The following is a 16,809-nucleotide window of genomic DNA, read 5'->3' on the forward strand; positions in this document are numbered from 1 at the left end:
AAGTACACCTTCTTTAATTTTCAAGGTTTTGCATATCAGGACATAATAAGTAATCATTTGGTCCTTAACAGGTCCTAAAATTGAAAAAATAAAGCCTCAGAAAAACAACACGTGACGTATTACACCATGTCATTATTTCTTTACCAAAGATCAGATGTACAAACCTCTGAGTACCTTTAAGAATCATCTATATATTTTATGTAGCTCTAAATACTGATTACAAATCCATGTGATTGGCTGGTAAGGGTAACCTTCCGCCACGTCTCTTTATAAGTGAATAGGCAGAAGCGGTATTTTGGGGGGGGGGGGATGAAATCCTTTGTAGGTGAAAGCAGCTCCAGTGAATTTACATTGTAGCTGTTGCTGTGTATTCAGAGCTGCCACTAATCCAGTTCACAGTGATACATTTGCCAGCAATGTAATTTTAATGCATTTTGTCATTAAAAATGCAAGGTGTTATTTAATTACTAAATTCTGTCACTGTCTCTCCTCTGCTAGAAGATGTAACGTTATGTAAACGTCCTTTCATGGAATTATCAGTGATTTAAATCATTTCCAATTATCTTGTGTGTAGAGATTGTGAAGGGCTTAAAGTGAACCTGTCAGCCGTTTGAAACTTTGAGCAAAAAAAGTGCCAGCAAAAAGCAGAGCATGCAGACTGCAAAAGTGGTGCTGGACTTGTTGGCCATACAAGTCACTTCTGTCCTCCCCTTTGATCCTGATATCACATTTTTTGCAAGGGTTTGAGCTTCCAAATTTCTTAGCTAACCCTGAACTAAGTCCCACCTACATGATGTCCTCTTGTCCAATGAGAGTCACTCATTTCTATTTGTAACGTGCAATTTCTCTGACTTTCTGTAATTTGTCATAACCTGAATGAAAATATGAGCTGGTATGCGGGATTGGGCTCCTTTTTTCATATGATTTTTTTGTTACATGGTCCCTGCCAATAGCTTAGGAGACTATATTCTTAACAGGGTGGGTTCCAAACTGTGATCCTCCCCTTTGACAGAGATCACATTACCAATGCCTTGGCATTAGTCACATGACTGAAATGGTGGAAAATCTTTCTGCCCTGATACTGATTTTAAATTTCCATAGCAAAGAATAAATACTGAATACTGAATAAATACTGAAACCAACATCATTTGATTTTGCATTTTAACTCATAATTAATATTAATACTCCTTAGCTTAATGTCATGCCAGAATAAAAAGTGACAGCTGTGTAATTTAGAACCTATACATATAGGCAGATTTTCACTTCTGGTCTGATAAAATGATCCCATGACAGGTGCACTTTAATCGTGCTGCAGAGTTATTCTGCATGCTGGACAGCGCAGGCCTTGTGACAGGACAGCTGTTTTGTGTATTAATGAGAACGGATAGCATTGCCACTTTTAACTCAATGAAATAGAAAATCGCATTTTTATATAGCAATTGTAGCCCAATTCTGGTGACGCCCACTATACAACCAAAACTTTTATTCCACTTCTCAAACGTTTGCATGAGCCAGTCCTTAAAGTAGAACTTCAATCATATGAAGAGATCATGTATACAGTTTAGTGTTCCCTATGTGCGTTTTGTTTCCCCAAACCTTCAAGCAAACCAGTTGATTCTGCAAGACGCAGAGCAGATTTTTTTACTTCCTGTAATGGGTTGTCATTCCTAGCTTACCTATTCTGAAACATAGTCAGTGTTGTCACTCTCATATCAGCTATGCTCCCAAGGCCTTTACCACCTTCTGCTAAAATAGTGAGGGGGCAATGTGGGAAACCCTAGGTTTGATGTAAGAGAGGTATTCCCAAATACTCCCACTGCAGGTTCCTTGTCTATCACAAAACAAAGAAAGGCATTGCTATGAATTTCACGAGCCACCAATCAGATTTACAAAGGTGTGGGAAAGATGCCCCCTGTGATTCCGTTGAGGTTTTGAACCCCAAATAAATCATATTCTGTTTGCTAAATCACTGAGTATCATAAACAGTTGTCCTGTTTTTTTGGTTTTTTTTAGAAATTGCTATGTTTACCTTTGTTGCATTTGATTATCTCATGCAACAAGAATAGAGATTGCAGGCAGCCGGAGAGATGAATATAGCGCCTTTTCTTAGCAGGGAACAGCCGCTTCATGACTACATGTCATTCCCAGCATGGCTTTCTGATGCCAACAATGGTAAATGCCAGTTTAAAGAACATTATTATGGCCACTATAGGTCATCACTGGAATGTGACAAAACAGGAGAGCTATTAGAGAACATGCACAAATTTGTCACTGTGTAACATTAAGTGCTTGAACAAAGACCTTTGCGATCGCCAGGTGTTATTGAAATGAAAACTGTAGATTGGATAACATGAAAAATGTATTTTAAAGTGACAATAACATGATAAAAATGTTATTAGATTTTAATGATTGGGTTTACGTCTGCTACAAAGGTGAGCACAGCTGCAGTGCTTGCTGGATAACATAATAGCAAAGTAGCTCACTGATTGATTTTACTTGTTGCCCAGAACAGCTCTTTAAATAAATCATTTTTTTTTTGTATGTTTGCCGGGAGCTCTGCTTTATATCCCAAAGAGCCGCCTTTAGCACAACTTGATTCAATGTAATCTGGTTTTATATGTATAGGCTCCACAGCCAGTGTACAAATTTCTATTATATAACGGGGTCCTGTATTAAATTCACTTTGTCTGCAATCTGATTGCACCAAGTCTCATCTAAAGTGAAACGTATATAAATGGCGGCTAGAAGCTTTAAGAGAGGGAACAGAAAGGATTCCCGTACAGCAATACTCTTAATCCCTGATTACAGCTATATACTGGGTTGGATGTCCTTAAAGGGATTGTACACTATGATGAATTAGGTGTTGGACATTGTATTAGTTTGGGGAAATGTAAAGGGATCCTTTCTTTTTATAGCTGTAGCTTTGTCCATCTGCTGTTAAAGTGACACTGTCACCTTGCCCATTTAGGTCAATGCAACCATCTTTGCAATGAGCTTACTGAACCCCTAAGGTTTATAGTGTCTGCTAATGATGAATGCTAAGGGAAGTGGTGACCTCACTTCCCAGTCATGTGGCAGTTCATGAGTTGCTGTTCAACTCAAAAAATATAAACGAATGTACCATAAATAAATGCGATGCCCCTGAGTGCTCAGAGTGGGTGAGACTAAAAAGTGCACCGCCTAGAGCCCTAAAGCCCTTTTACACCTGTGGTGTAACCCCAGGGTTTTCCACACAGCAAACTGCTGTTAAGAGGCTGGGAGAAGCAAACTGAAATGCTGGTAACCACTCTTGCACGTGCAAAAATCTTTAACAATCAACCATGCAGCCAAGGAGCAGCACCATGATCTGCTGCAGGCAAGGCCAAAAATTGGTTCCTCATTTCTCTAATACACTTGAATGAGAGAGGTTCAGACCGCAGTAGAGCCTGCAGCAGAATGTTGTGGCTCACCACAAGTCTGAAATGACCCTTATATACCCAACCAATCAAAATAAAAAGCAGGGATAAGCATAATCAGTGCAAACTATAATGATGCACGGTTTACTATACCATTCTTTTGCCTCTGCTGTACAGGTCTTACCAAAGTTGCTGTTTGCAACTCCCTTACATTGGTGCTCAGCTCTGAAAGCACTATGGTCCAAGCCCATTTCATTTCCCTTTTCCAAATTGATATTACCCCCTCCAGCCTTCTTAACTCTTTACTACCTGTCTCTAAGAACCTAAGCTGTAGAAAGATCATAGATTAGTGATATCATTCAGAATATTGTTGGTGATTCAGCAGCAAGACTCCACCTTCCAAACTCCACTTATATGATGTCATTACGCAGGAAAAATCATGATGTTGGATTTTAGTGGTAGGCTCAAGGAGCATCCCAGTACTGATGAATGAGGTGAGTTATGTGAGCAGAGTTTGGATTGCAGAGTCAGGTTGCCAAATTACAGCAGCTGGCAGCAGTATTTATGAGATCCCACTAATGGCCCTTTATTTTCATGCAACAAAGGAAGGTCCACAAGCAGCATGCGACCCACGTGCTGCCAGTTGGACAGCCCTGCCAAGTCCTATAGTTCTCCTTTAATCTTTTGAGCAGTTTTCAGGAAATTAGCCCAAATAATTGTCATGCTAAGTATTTCTTTAGAAGAACATCTTTATAATTGTGTCTATTACTATCCTGCCTCTGAGCATTCATACAACACCGCTGGTGAATAATCTCTCATCACAGCCAAGGGAGAAAAAAAGTCATTGTGATGTAAATTGTGATGATGGAGCACCTGGAGAATTGAACCCAATGAACTTGACAATTTATGCAATAGCTCATGCTTTACATGTGAAGATGACACTGACCATTTATGTTCCTATTTATATAGCACTCACATATTTTAGTGCTTTGCAGGAAATGCTGAACCATACATGTCAGTTCTTATAGTCCAAGGCAATAGTTGGGATAAGCAATGTTGAGAACCGTCCATCATGCCTGTGTAATGTGTATTGTATTGGCCACTGGTTATTTCCATCAGAAGCTAATATGACAGGGATATTCATGTGACAAAGTGACAACATAAGAACACAACTGAAAGACAAAGAAAGATTGTTGTTCCCCTTTACCTGAACAAATACCTAAATGATAGGATTTTTAGATATTATCCAAGTATTCAGCAGTGGTTTAGCAGTCAGCGGATGGAACCAGAGCATGCGTCAGAGAACATAAGTGTTGAATGGTAAAGTTTCTGATGGATGTTCTATGGCTTTAACATGGGGGGATGCAGGCAGCCGGAGATGAATATTAGGGGGTGATGACAGTGCCACATAATAATAATAATAATAATAAAAAACAAAAATTGAGAAAATAGAATAAATGTACTTAACAAAAAGCTTCATGCATCAAAATGATGACAACACATATCTGCAAAAACAAACATGCTGTGAAAATGGTGTTGGTATCCCTTTAACATGTGGACGGCTTTCTGATGTTGAAGCGTGCCTGCTGTCGTGAGCGATTAGGGCAAGTTATTAAATCATTTGTAATAATAAAAGCCAATAGGCTCCCCCTCCCTCCTTTTCAGTTTATAACACGGCGGATAAAAAATACAAGCAATAAAGAGCATTGTATAATTTGTTTCCCAGCCTTCATCTTAAGAAAGATTAAGTTTCTTCATTACATCACATGGTACGATACGATTGCTGTCCTCACGCTTGATTTGTGCTTTTGCCGTGTAAAGTAAATTTATTCCATATTGACTTTTTAGGAGCTTAAAAATGATTCAATCACAGGTTTGGAGCTGGTCCTCTGTATTTTAAATAAGGAAATATAGCTTGGTTTGGTTTAATATACTTGAAGTAAAGTCCACTGATTTGTGAAATGTATTCACTTCTGCCAAGGGATGGTGATCTGTGGCTTGGGAAAAGAGGAGGTTGAAGGGTTGCATACTCAAAGTGAACCTGTCATGTCCAATACTTGTCAGATTAATAGTGTTATCCTTTAGTTGTGCATAAGTACCACTAGCTGGAATTCAAAAGTATAACGTCCTCAAGGCATGCAATTCTTGGAATCCCTGACTTCGTATATTTAAATTGTGTAGAGTTATGTAGAGTCACAGTGCATGCCAAATGCTCGTAGAGTCACGGCTGACCATAAATGCTCGTAGGGTCACGGCCGACCATAAATGCCCGTAGGGTCACGGCCGACCATAAATGCCCGTAGCGTCACGGCCGACCATAAATGCCCGTAGCGTCACGGCCGACCATAAATGCCCGTAGNGTCACGGCCGACCATAAATGCCCGTAGCGTCACGGCCGACCATAAATGCCCGTAGCGTCACGGCCGACCATAAATGCCCGTAGGGTCACGGCCGACCATAAATGCCCGTAGAGCCACGGCCCACCCTAAATGCTTGTAGAGTCATGGCCCACCCTAAATGCTTGTAGAGCCATGGCCCACCCTATATGCCCATAATTCATACCAGCCATTGAATTTCTAACTATACGACAATGTTTTTAGATATCTGAATTCCACGTCAGTCTTTTTTTAGCCCCACCATCTTTCCTTCACAATCCTGCAAAATTTTAGGATCATATTTATTTTTCATAAAATATTTTCTTATCGGTTGTTGGTTAATCTACTTAATCATTCCAACCGTATTTGATGCTGGAGGATGTTTACTGCCGGGGATACAAACCAGTGCCTTTGATGGATTCCCGCAACCGGACAGCAAGCCGTAACCAACGGCTATATTTATTGATTAATATCTCCAGGTTATTGTTATGACAATTACTGCTGACTTTACCGAGACAAGTCATTATCAGCCATTGACATATAAGTCCAGTACGTCCATCTGTTATGGGAAAGGATTAATATGTTCGAGTTAAGCACTTAAGTAATTTTGTACTGGAGATGCCATGGAGAATTGAGATTAATTTTAAAAATAACTTTTTTATCTTTAACAATATCTCTCTGCTGGCTTGCTGACGCATATGGTTTTAAAGAGAAACTTAACTTTTGTGCAAAGAAAAAAGATCTTTTGTGGTTAGTAATTGATACTGTAAAGCTTTTAGCAACATAACTGCAGATTATTACCATTTTCTGCTGTGTAGATACTGATACGGGCCATTACATCTTCCTTAAATTGAAGGTAGTGGGAGGGGCTTCTTGATTTATTCACATGATCATCCCTAGAATTGCAGTTTCAACTTTTTAAAGCATTGTGTTGTCTTCCTTGTTTTTGAAAAACCTGTCAATTTTAGTCACTTTAATCTCCATATTTTGCAAGGGTGGCTATGTCACCTTGCAAGGTACCATAGAGCCTTTCTGTGGCCACTCTCTATGTCCACCTCCGCAGGGACTATAGCTGGACTTTCCAACTCTAAAAGCCTATGACATCATGCCAATCCCCACTCCTCATCACAGGCAGTTGATTGACAGCCATTCCCAAGTATCTCTGAGGCTGCACATCCATGTGATTTGTTTTCATGGTCCTAAAGACAATAGAACCTGTATTACAGATAGGTCAGTCATGTGACCCTTCGGTCAGTACTGGTAGGTCTTCTAACCCTAAAAGCTTAGGAAAGCAGCAATGAGCAATCCGCATCAAGTAGTGTCCTATAGTTCAAAATTTTAATGCTTAGCCATATGTATTGGGAATAAAGAAAAAGAGTAATGTTTTTTCTTGGTCAATTAGAATATAGTGCAAATAGAAATAAAAGGACTTCTTTCAACATGTGCATCATGTCATCTCTATGCTGACATAGTGATCACATGATCAGAAGCCACCCTGATCCTGATCAATAACATGCCACGGCAGCACTCTGCATCCAACAAGGAAACATAAATCTAGGAGAGACTGGGGATATTTATTTTTGAGAGCTATTGCTAGGCTGCAACAGACTACAGAAACACAGATTGGTCTTCTTTAAATAAGAACCCTCCACCTGTTGTCCTAATCCTGTGTAAACTCCATGTTACTTTAGATTTGAACTTACATTGGTTTTACTTTTCTTTCATCATCCTTACATGAAGATGACCTAATCTGCTATCTGCATGGTCAGTCCCAAGCACTGCATCCTGGGCTAGAAAGAGGTCACATGTTTTATCATACCAAGAAGGTATTCTCCAGGGCCACCACCAAACTGGGTAGGGAAGAGCAGCAAAGGTAGTAATAATGTCAGGGCTAAGGAGTTGGGGGTGTTTCTTCCAATAGAAATAATTGTGCCCGTAATATTCAAATTGGCAATGTCTCTTTAAGATACAATATTTAAAATGTACATCTGGGTATGAGAAAATACAAACAAAATATTCAGTACATCTCTGTAATACTAGTACAGAAAATACCTGTTCCTTTGTCAAAAACAAGTTTCCAACTTCATGTTTGATCTGACAACACTATGTCTGCTGCAATGAAATCTTAAGCAGCTATGAGTTCTCCCCAGCTTCACCCCAGCCCATGTTTCCCCCAGGTGAACAAAAGAACGACCCCTCTATGTTATGATGAGAAGAAGAGGAATGTTCTGCAGTCTAACAAGGTAAAACCTGGCAGGGCTGACAACACTTCTTAGGAATTTGGTGCAGAAGAGGCAGAGTTGTCTGCTTACTCTGGGAAGTTTGGAGCTCACTAGATTTTGACAAGTATTTCTCTGTATGTTATGCTTTTTGAAAGAAATAAAGCGTAAAGGACATGTTTAGGTATGACAGAGATGTACTGATTTTTTTTTCTGACATACCCTTCAAATGAACTTCTTTTATACAAACCTTTCACCAAAACCAGCTCAGTCCTACAAAACCCAAGCTACCTCTTACATGAAAAGGATTGTATGACTTTGTAAAACATTTGAAGTTTTTACCTACAACACGGGTGACCTAAGACCGGTCAGTGGCAAAATGGGCGGACAGGCGGCAAGCTCGCCAACAACCGCTAAAGAATTCTGCAGAAGTTCGCAGGCGACAGGTGAAGATAAAGGGACAAGCAAGCCGTAATTGGCTGACTGATCTCCTTCCGAAAGTCAAGACACCAATCCGGCAAGTACCCTGCATACTTCTTGCCCAGCAACTCCAGCCGGCAAACTTCTCTTCACCCCAGCAACAAGCCCCGTGTAGCGAATCCCTGTAAAACAAAGGAGGAGACCCAGCAAACAGGCCCACAGCACAACGCATTGCGATGAATTTAACACATAGCCGTCCGCTTAACCGTTTAATATCAAAGCACGTTAGATTATTGGCTTAGCCTATAAAGAATGAAAAAAAAATGGGGGGCAGCCCCACAGGGCTAGGCATTATTCATGGTGGCTTTAATGCTTTTACTACAAATTTACTTTTTTGTTATGGATTTGTAACTCTTTTCTGAATGGATATCAATTATTTTGTACCTTGAACTTTAAGCTGAATTTCAGAGTTTTCTTCCATATCAATGCCTTTGGCCCATTATTTTGGTGACGGGAAATTTATAAGTGAAATGGGCTCGAAAAAAAGTTTCCCTTCAAAGCTTCATTTGTGCAATATGTCTAGAAAGTCATGGCAAATCACAGGATTAAACCATATGTAAAGCCAGTCAATGACATTTTAAAAAAGGTTTTGGCTTGTTTTATTGAAGCTGAACTCTTGGCAGGTGAATAATAAATGATGTTCACTAGTAGGCATGGATGGTAGGTGGGACTGTGACCCAGTCTGCACTATTTTAAGTTCCAAATTTGAGTTGTCATCTTTGGTGAAGGGGAAAGGAAGTAAGTATGTTAGTTTATGAATCATTTGTCAGATAAACTATTTTCTTTGCATAGGCATTCATAGAGTATTTATATTTGTGGCCATAGCAACCCTTTAATGTCCGATATGACCCACATGTAACTTGGTTTAAACAAGTTACACTTTACCTGATTGGACCACAAGCTCTCATATGACAAGCTATGTACATACATCCCATATCAAACCATAAGGTTATATTTAGAGTATAACATATGTTACACAGATAAGATAAAGGTGGCTTTCAAGGATGACTTAAATTTATAGTTTAAAAACCGACATTAACTCTTGCTGGGTCCTACAGTTAACATACCCAGTAACTGCTCATGGCTGAATTCAAGGAAATGTTATAATCTAGACTAGGGATAATCAACTTGAAAAGTATATAGGGACTAAAGTGCGGCTACCAACACTTCCAGAGGGCTATATATTAGCAGCGTGTGTTAATGCGTTAAGGTGCATTGCATCCCCCATGTAAAATTAATGTGCTTTAAGGCCTTAACATCAAAAATGTAACCCCGGCAGCAGTGATCGTAATATACCTGATCATTTTCTACTTGTGCCACTGTATCTCTACCATCATGACCAGGACTTGTTGGATGGAGAGGGCTTTTTAACCCCGGGTACCCCCCTTACACTTTGCTCAGGTGTCCCACAGGTGACCGACCTAGCACAGGATATGTGGGCTTAGATCTTACCATTTTATGAATCCATGATCAGGCAGGTAATCATTGCAAAAAGGGACAGGCGATTTCTCTGGGTAACTGTGAAAAAGCTGAGCTGCGCATGCGCAGCTTCAGCACTGGCTGCCGGGAACCGGCAATCCCGGCTTCCACTGCACGTGGCAGGAATAAATAAACTTCCAAGCAAGCCTGTCCCGTCAAATCAAAGTGGCTGAAGATCATCTACAGAAAGAAAAAGAAAGAATAAGATGGTTGCACCCAGTGGGAGATGGGAGACAGGTATCGCAGGTTTAGTTCTGCTTTAAGGGATGGAACAAACTTTGCTTCGTGGCCCCCAAATCTCTTGTGCTGTTAGGCTAATCGGCATCCTTATTGTCCGGCTATTAAATGGGAACATCATATTCTAGAGTTGCAACAACTGGGCTACAAGTGAACAGTTCTTATATTGTAGGGGAAGTGTACCCTTGACCCTTAAGTAACTTCAAAACTTGCATAAATTTATTCCTGACATGTCACAATATGCAACAACAGTAGTTTCATTTCTTCATTCTTATCCTTTAGTGATCACTAAACTGTACACTTTACTTTTAGTAGCACGTCCAAGGTGAGCATTGACTGTCCAAGGTCTGTCCCTTTCATTTATTAGATTTCCCTTCTTTCAATCAGAGAGATTCTGCATCCCATGCAGGCAATACTACAACTTCCTTTTTCAGTAAGCTATGTACAGCATCCTGTTGGCTCCTTCTACCATTCAGGATTTACCTGAAGTGCAGAGAAATGCACAGAAACCCATTGATAACACCACTAGGTTTAACTTAAAGTATGTAAGGAAAACAAAATGTTGATGGGGGGGGGGGAGAGAGAAGAAACCAAGGAAATCAAAACATAAACAGATTAAACTTTGGCTTGTAAAGCGCTATGTGGAAATGCAGGGATACAAGATGGCAAAGCGCCTTCAAGTTTATTTTATCAACTACAAGTAGACGAGTTTGGCCTGACACTGACGCCTGTCTTACTATTATCAGCCCAGGGCATTCTAAATATATTACAACGGCAACATTCCCATCAGCTCCTCCTGTCTCTATCAGTTACATATTTTCCACAATTCATGTTGTCTGTTACATCTCAGCCACCTCTGTGTCATGTCAGGGCCGGATCAGAGCTGGAAATATAATTAATTAAGTAATACTACAAGCTAAACTGTGCTCGCCTATTATACAGTGTATTCCGTATACCAGATCGCTTAGATCATCAGTCTATACTTAATATCCAGCCGAACAGATACATACCAGACCTCTGCCATTGGCCGGGAAAGATTCTTCTGTGCACCCCTCTGATCCTGCTTTCACTTACTAACTTACTACTTACTCCTGCTTTCACTTACCAAGGCTGGGTCTACATGAACGTTTTTAAAAATGCATGTAAAGGTTCCTACCGCATTTATATGCGTTTACCCGTGTTTTCCTGTGTTACCCTGCTTTGATTTTTAAAACTTGCAAGGAGAGTTCTAGATAACACTCAAAAACGTGCCTCAGGGAAACGGGTGTAGATTAGCCCATTGGAAGGCATGGGAATTTCAAACATGGGCTTTTAAAGCTTCAGGTTAAACGCTGGGGAATACATCTGTGCAGACTGAGCCCAAGAGTTTGCTAATACTGAACTGACAATAGTAATGGAACACTCCTATTTTTAGCTGTGAAGGGATTGGGAGTGAGGGTGACAGGTTCACTTTAAAGTGTATGTACATCCTAAAGCTTATTTGCTCTTGTTCAGTCTGGTGAAAATATTCACCAAATTCTGCCTTAAATTTTGTGAGTTGATAACTTTCTGCTTGATGCAGAACTAAACCCACTGGATACTGACCTGTCCCTGTTCTATCGCATCCAAACCTTTTTCTCTTCCACATCTTGATTCCACATATAAAGTGTGTAACTGGCAGGATCACCAGGTAAAATGATATTATATAGGGGCTTGATAGGCTGTAAAGTTGTTAAATTTATTTATGAAAATAATGGGGGCCAGTGTTTGGTCCTCCTCCATGTTTGTAACTCTTGATTTGTACTACTATTAGAAAGTGTCAAACAGATGAAATCAGAACCTATGCTTATGTGTAAGAACCAGTGATAACGGTTTCTATCATCTCCTGCCCACCAGCTAAAATTTCATATCAGTGTGAGAGGTCCTACTATTGAATGTGAAATGATATGAATGGAATCTTCAGCAATGGAGCTTTAGCTACAGGATGGCTGCCAATGTGTGCCTTTAGCCCAGAAGTCAGATTACAGCTATTGTCCAGTCCTTCACAATATGAATGACAACCGCTCCTGGGTGCTGAGCATCTTCCCATCCCTCCACCCTCTCTAAGCTGCAGAGAAAGAGGGGGGTCCCAATTGGTCACATGACCAGGAATAATAGGAAGAAAATAAACATTTGCATCATTGTTATGGCTGTGAAAAATACTAGATGATGATACTTTATATGTTTAATATGGTTTTATTTGATATCTAAACCCAGGAACAAACATTTGTTATACTGACGATTACCAGCCCTTAGATTTGGTGACTGCATTAGAAATGTGTAAGAACATTTTCTACAAGTACAGAAAATATATGATCTAAATCCAGTGTGCTTCTAACTTATGGACTGAACCACTTTCTCATTTTCTGTGAAGTATAAAACCTCTCCTGTCTATGTATTAAAGATAAGGAGAGGGGGAGTTCATACCCTAAAACAGGGTAGCAGTTTAGGGTGACAACACTGCTCCTCAATACTCTTTACTACTGCTACTACTCTCCTTTATACTATGCACTATAGTACAGTATGTTAGTGTTGTCACTCATGGAGGAGAAGTGTGCTACTGGCAGGATCTGGGTGCTAGTAAGCTACAATATACAACATTTATGGGTTTAGGTACATTTTCTCTAAAAAGTAATTTAAAAATGGAGGTTGGAAAGTGGAAATTGGAACTTGGTTGCTGTGGGATAGTGACAGGTGACAGCTGTGGCAAATAAGAAGAGAGAGACCAAGAGGGAAATGAAGGAAGGACATGAAAAAGGGGAAGAAAAGAGTGAAAAGAAGTAAAGAGAAAAATGAAAAGAGGGGAAAATGAAGGAAGCAAAAAGAGAGAAAAGGAGGGAAGTAGACAAAAGTATGAGAGACAAAAGGAAAGTAAAGAGAAGAAAAGGAAGGGGAAAAAAGAAGAGAAAGGAAAGAAGATAAGAAGGAAGAACAGAAAAGAAAATTAGGTAAGAAGAGGAGGGAAGAAAGGACAAAATAAGAAGGGAAAAGAAGGGGGTGAAGTAATAAAAGGAGAAGGGAAGAAAGGACAGAAAAAAGAAGAGGAATGAAAGGGGATAGGAAGAACGGGAAAAGAGAATGAAGTAAGAAAAGGAGGAGGGAAGAAAGGACAAAATAAGGAAGGAAAGGAGGAGGGAAGAAAGGAAGGAAAATAGAAGAGGATGAGCAAAATGAGATAGAAGAGGGAAATAAGTAGTTGTTATTAATTTTATGATTATGACTATTCGGCTCTGTCACGGAGCAGCAGTAGAGAAGAAGTGAGTGGAGCTGCACTCCTTTGTGTTCAGTTCAGCACAGATGGGGAGGGGTAATTTTCACCCCTGCAGTGTGTGGGAGGTCTGAATAACACTGCAGATCAACAACTGCTGGCTGGTAGCAAAGTGTATCATCCGCAGGCCCCTCCAGCCACAGGCCAGTGTGCTGCACCTCACATCAGCTGCGCAGTACTAACAAATAAATATTAGTGATCAGGAGCTGAAGGCGAGATAGCAAATCTCCCTGCATGCTCCCCTATAGCTAACAGCCCCAAGACCCCTTTTATCTTTTCTATAGGAGGATGTGATTGAACAAAACATCATTCCCCAAGATGACATTTGTAAACACTCTTCAGCCAAGTTTCCAAGCGTGAGCATTTCCCTTCCAAAAAATCTTATACATGAAAAAATGGGGTAAGAGTGATCTCTGTGGTGCAGAAGCCCCTCTTGCTGTGTGACCTCCGGCTGATGGAAGGGGTTGTGTTGTCTGTAATCAAAGCTTCTTTAATATTTAATGAGAGCTCATTAGTCCAAATGCTGCAGGTTCTGGGGCTGTCCAGCACTCAAGGATGATGAATTAAAAAAAAAATAAAAAATGAGTGGGGGAGTTTTGCATGACCCCCCCCCCCTTTCTTTTTTCCCACTGCAGTTGCCTTCAGAGCCCTGAATGCCTATTTTCAGGCTCTCCTTGTTTCTGATGTTTGCTAGCAGCCCAACTGCCTGTCTTGATTTGTCATAATGCAGAGAAGGAGAGAAAAGAGAAGCCTGCTTTGCAGCATTGCAGGTACGGAGGCACCGAAAGGACAAAAGAACCCTGGCTTCCCAAGCAATCCGGCGGGGAGGGGGGAGGCAGAGGTAGCCCCTCCCCGAGCGAGGCAGACGGTTGTCATCCGAGGGCAAGCAAGAGAGGTGAAACAAAGCTTAGGCGTGCTCTGTTTCAGCACTGCTTCATGGACAGCGCCAAACTGCACCTGCATTCTTGGAAAGTCAAGATTTGGACTTTCTTAGAGGCAGCTTAGTTCGGACCAGGAGGGGAGGGCTGCGAAGGGGGCGACAGAACTCTATCCTGCCTTCTCCTATAACCACATCAAGGCAGAGACAGAGATTAGTGAGCGAAAGAAAACTCCGGATGAACTCTTTCGCCAGCAGTGAGCTCTGCTGTGTTTACCTGCAACACGTGTTCTTTGAAAGACTTCTCTACCCCATCGCAGGAGTTTAGAGAGTGAGAGACCCCGTACCCTTCTAGTTCCAAACTTTTCACTCTTTGCCCTGTCTTGGAATGTGCGGTCTAAAAGTGGACTTTGTCTAAGCAGGACTGTCTATGGAGGGTAAACTGGAAGGTAGATGATCTTCTCTTCTGGGATGGGAAAGGGAGTGTTGTTTGGTGTTTTTTTTTGTGTGTGCTAAATATCTGTGTTGTATGTGCCATTTGTCTTTGATAGTTTTTTGTTTTTCACTTGGAATGTGTTTATTGGTATGGCTTTTCAAAAAAAAAAAAAAAAAAAGAAAGAAATCTGCAGCTGACAAGTTTACCTGCTTTGTTCCCTAAAGGATGCAGTGCCAAAGATTTAGAAAGGGCTTTTACGTCTTATAGGCTTGTTGAAAGTGCAGCAGCCAATCGCTGTTCTTATTTCATGGTCGAAGGTTCATGTTGATATCAGTTGTGACACTCATTGTTGCTGTTTGCATTGTCTCAATACACAAGCCTGCAAGACTTAGTAAGTGACTCTGATGTTTCAGATACTGAAAAGTATAAGTGTTTAACTCTTAACTGGATTTGTAACTGTTGGTGGACCTAAAACAATTTTGGATGTGATGTATTGGGGTCAGGGGATAGATACTTGTGTTTAAATGGGGAGTGGAGGAGGCTTTACCCAATGCCCCTTTGTTCAAACAAACTTTGCAACTAACACTAACTCCTATCAGATCCTGCAAAGGTCATTCACCTTGGTCATACTTAGCGAACTGATAATGCCTCTGTTTCCAGGAGGGCTATTGCCTGCAGAAGTACCTAAAAAACCTTCTTTATCGTTTGATAGTTAACATTAAAATGCTTAGCAAAATTAATGTTTTTGCATTTAGATTTCTAACTCCTATCTTCCACTGAGCTTCCTTTTGTCATTCATCCACTGCAGGCGGGGAAGAGATCGTAGAGTTAGGTCCCGACCCCCCGAGTCATAAAAGGGTTTTATTTAAAACGGATCTAAAATGAAAATGTTCTTTAAAACAATGCTTCACAAAGGTTTAAAAAAAAAAAACAAGCACAAAAGAACAACAGACTTGTACCACCAACCTTAGGTTATAGATCACCTATTGATAGGTGTTAAATAATTCAGAGTACAAATTGCTTTAATATAAGGGGTTGCAATGCTCTGCGGACTTAAATACACTGTACAGACATTGACTTCAGAGGCTGTAATTCTTATCTTGGGACTCTTAGGCTAAAAATAATTTATTAAAAATGACAAGGTCTGTACATAGGATGAAAAAGCAGGCATGACATGCTGGTGAAGAGTTTTTGTGTTTGCAAATACCTGTATTGTAATGCAGAAACTATTGTATATAATACAAAAGGGGTTGACTAACTAAATGAGTAATTGTAGGACCGTTCACTTATCAGTTATCCAATCATGGGAAAAGTAAATTCCTGTTTACTAATTTCATTTGTGCAGTTGGATAACTGAAATGAATATTGAACTCCTTTAGTAAATCAGCTCAAAGGTACTAATCATTCCATAGCCTTGCTTATTTTCTTCCTTGTTAACTTTATTTTGTGCGTAGATGTGAGATCAAACAACCAGTTAATCAAAAAAAAAGAGCAACTTTTTCCCTTTTGTCAATCATTTGTAACTGGACCAAGAACGCAAGCCAAATCACTAATATATTGCTTCCAAAACTCTGTCTGTCGTTCTCGTTCCAAGACTAAAGTTTGAGTTTAAATACAGGATGTTTGAAATAACATTCCAGAAGTGAAAGGAAAAAAAACTCAGGTCTGCTTGTAACAGGAAACACTAAATCTTTTTGCAGAATTCTATTTCAACTTAATCTTTGGTTTGTTCTATGTCTGTATTAGTGTGACAATGGCCACATTGAAAATATCAGAAAGAGCAGCGGAAGGAAAGGTACTCTGAAAAGACATTCTGCAGTGCCTCTGCTTTCGCACAGCACCGATACAACGTGAGCGTTCCATATTACTGCATTTGCTGGGTGTTCATTCATTGTAAACTGCAGTGATGTCACGTTACCTCCATACTGGGTTATTAGCTGGAGAATCAGGATTGCAGCATTCGTTGGGCAGGCTGTGTGTGTGTTGTCATGTATTGTTGCTAAGCCTTGTTCATTGGCGTGCATG

The 16,809-nt window shown here is 40.3% G+C and overlaps 1 protein-coding gene across 7 annotated transcripts in view; it reads left to right on the forward strand.

Annotated features, from left to right (window-relative positions):
• Window positions 1-16,809, forward strand: part of CAMTA1 (calmodulin binding transcription activator 1) — an 884,829-nt gene that overhangs the window by 805,606 nt on the left and 62,414 nt on the right. Inside the window, exon 1 of one of the 7 annotated variants that reach the window (XM_072426017.1) lies at window positions 14,364-14,797. The exons of the other annotated variants lie outside the window; for them this stretch is intronic. Coding sequence (XP_072282118.1) covers window positions 14,779-14,797 — 19 coding nt within the window. The 5' untranslated portion in view covers window positions 14,364-14,778. Of the gene's footprint in view, window positions 1-14,363; window positions 14,798-16,809 lie in introns of those variants that run through there. 7 annotated transcript variants of the gene reach the window in all.

The sequence above is a fragment of the Pyxicephalus adspersus genome, chromosome 11 (assembly GCF_032062135.1).
Source record: "Pyxicephalus adspersus chromosome 11, UCB_Pads_2.0, whole genome shotgun sequence".
Classification (NCBI taxonomy): Eukaryota; Metazoa; Chordata; class Amphibia; order Anura; family Pyxicephalidae; genus Pyxicephalus; species Pyxicephalus adspersus.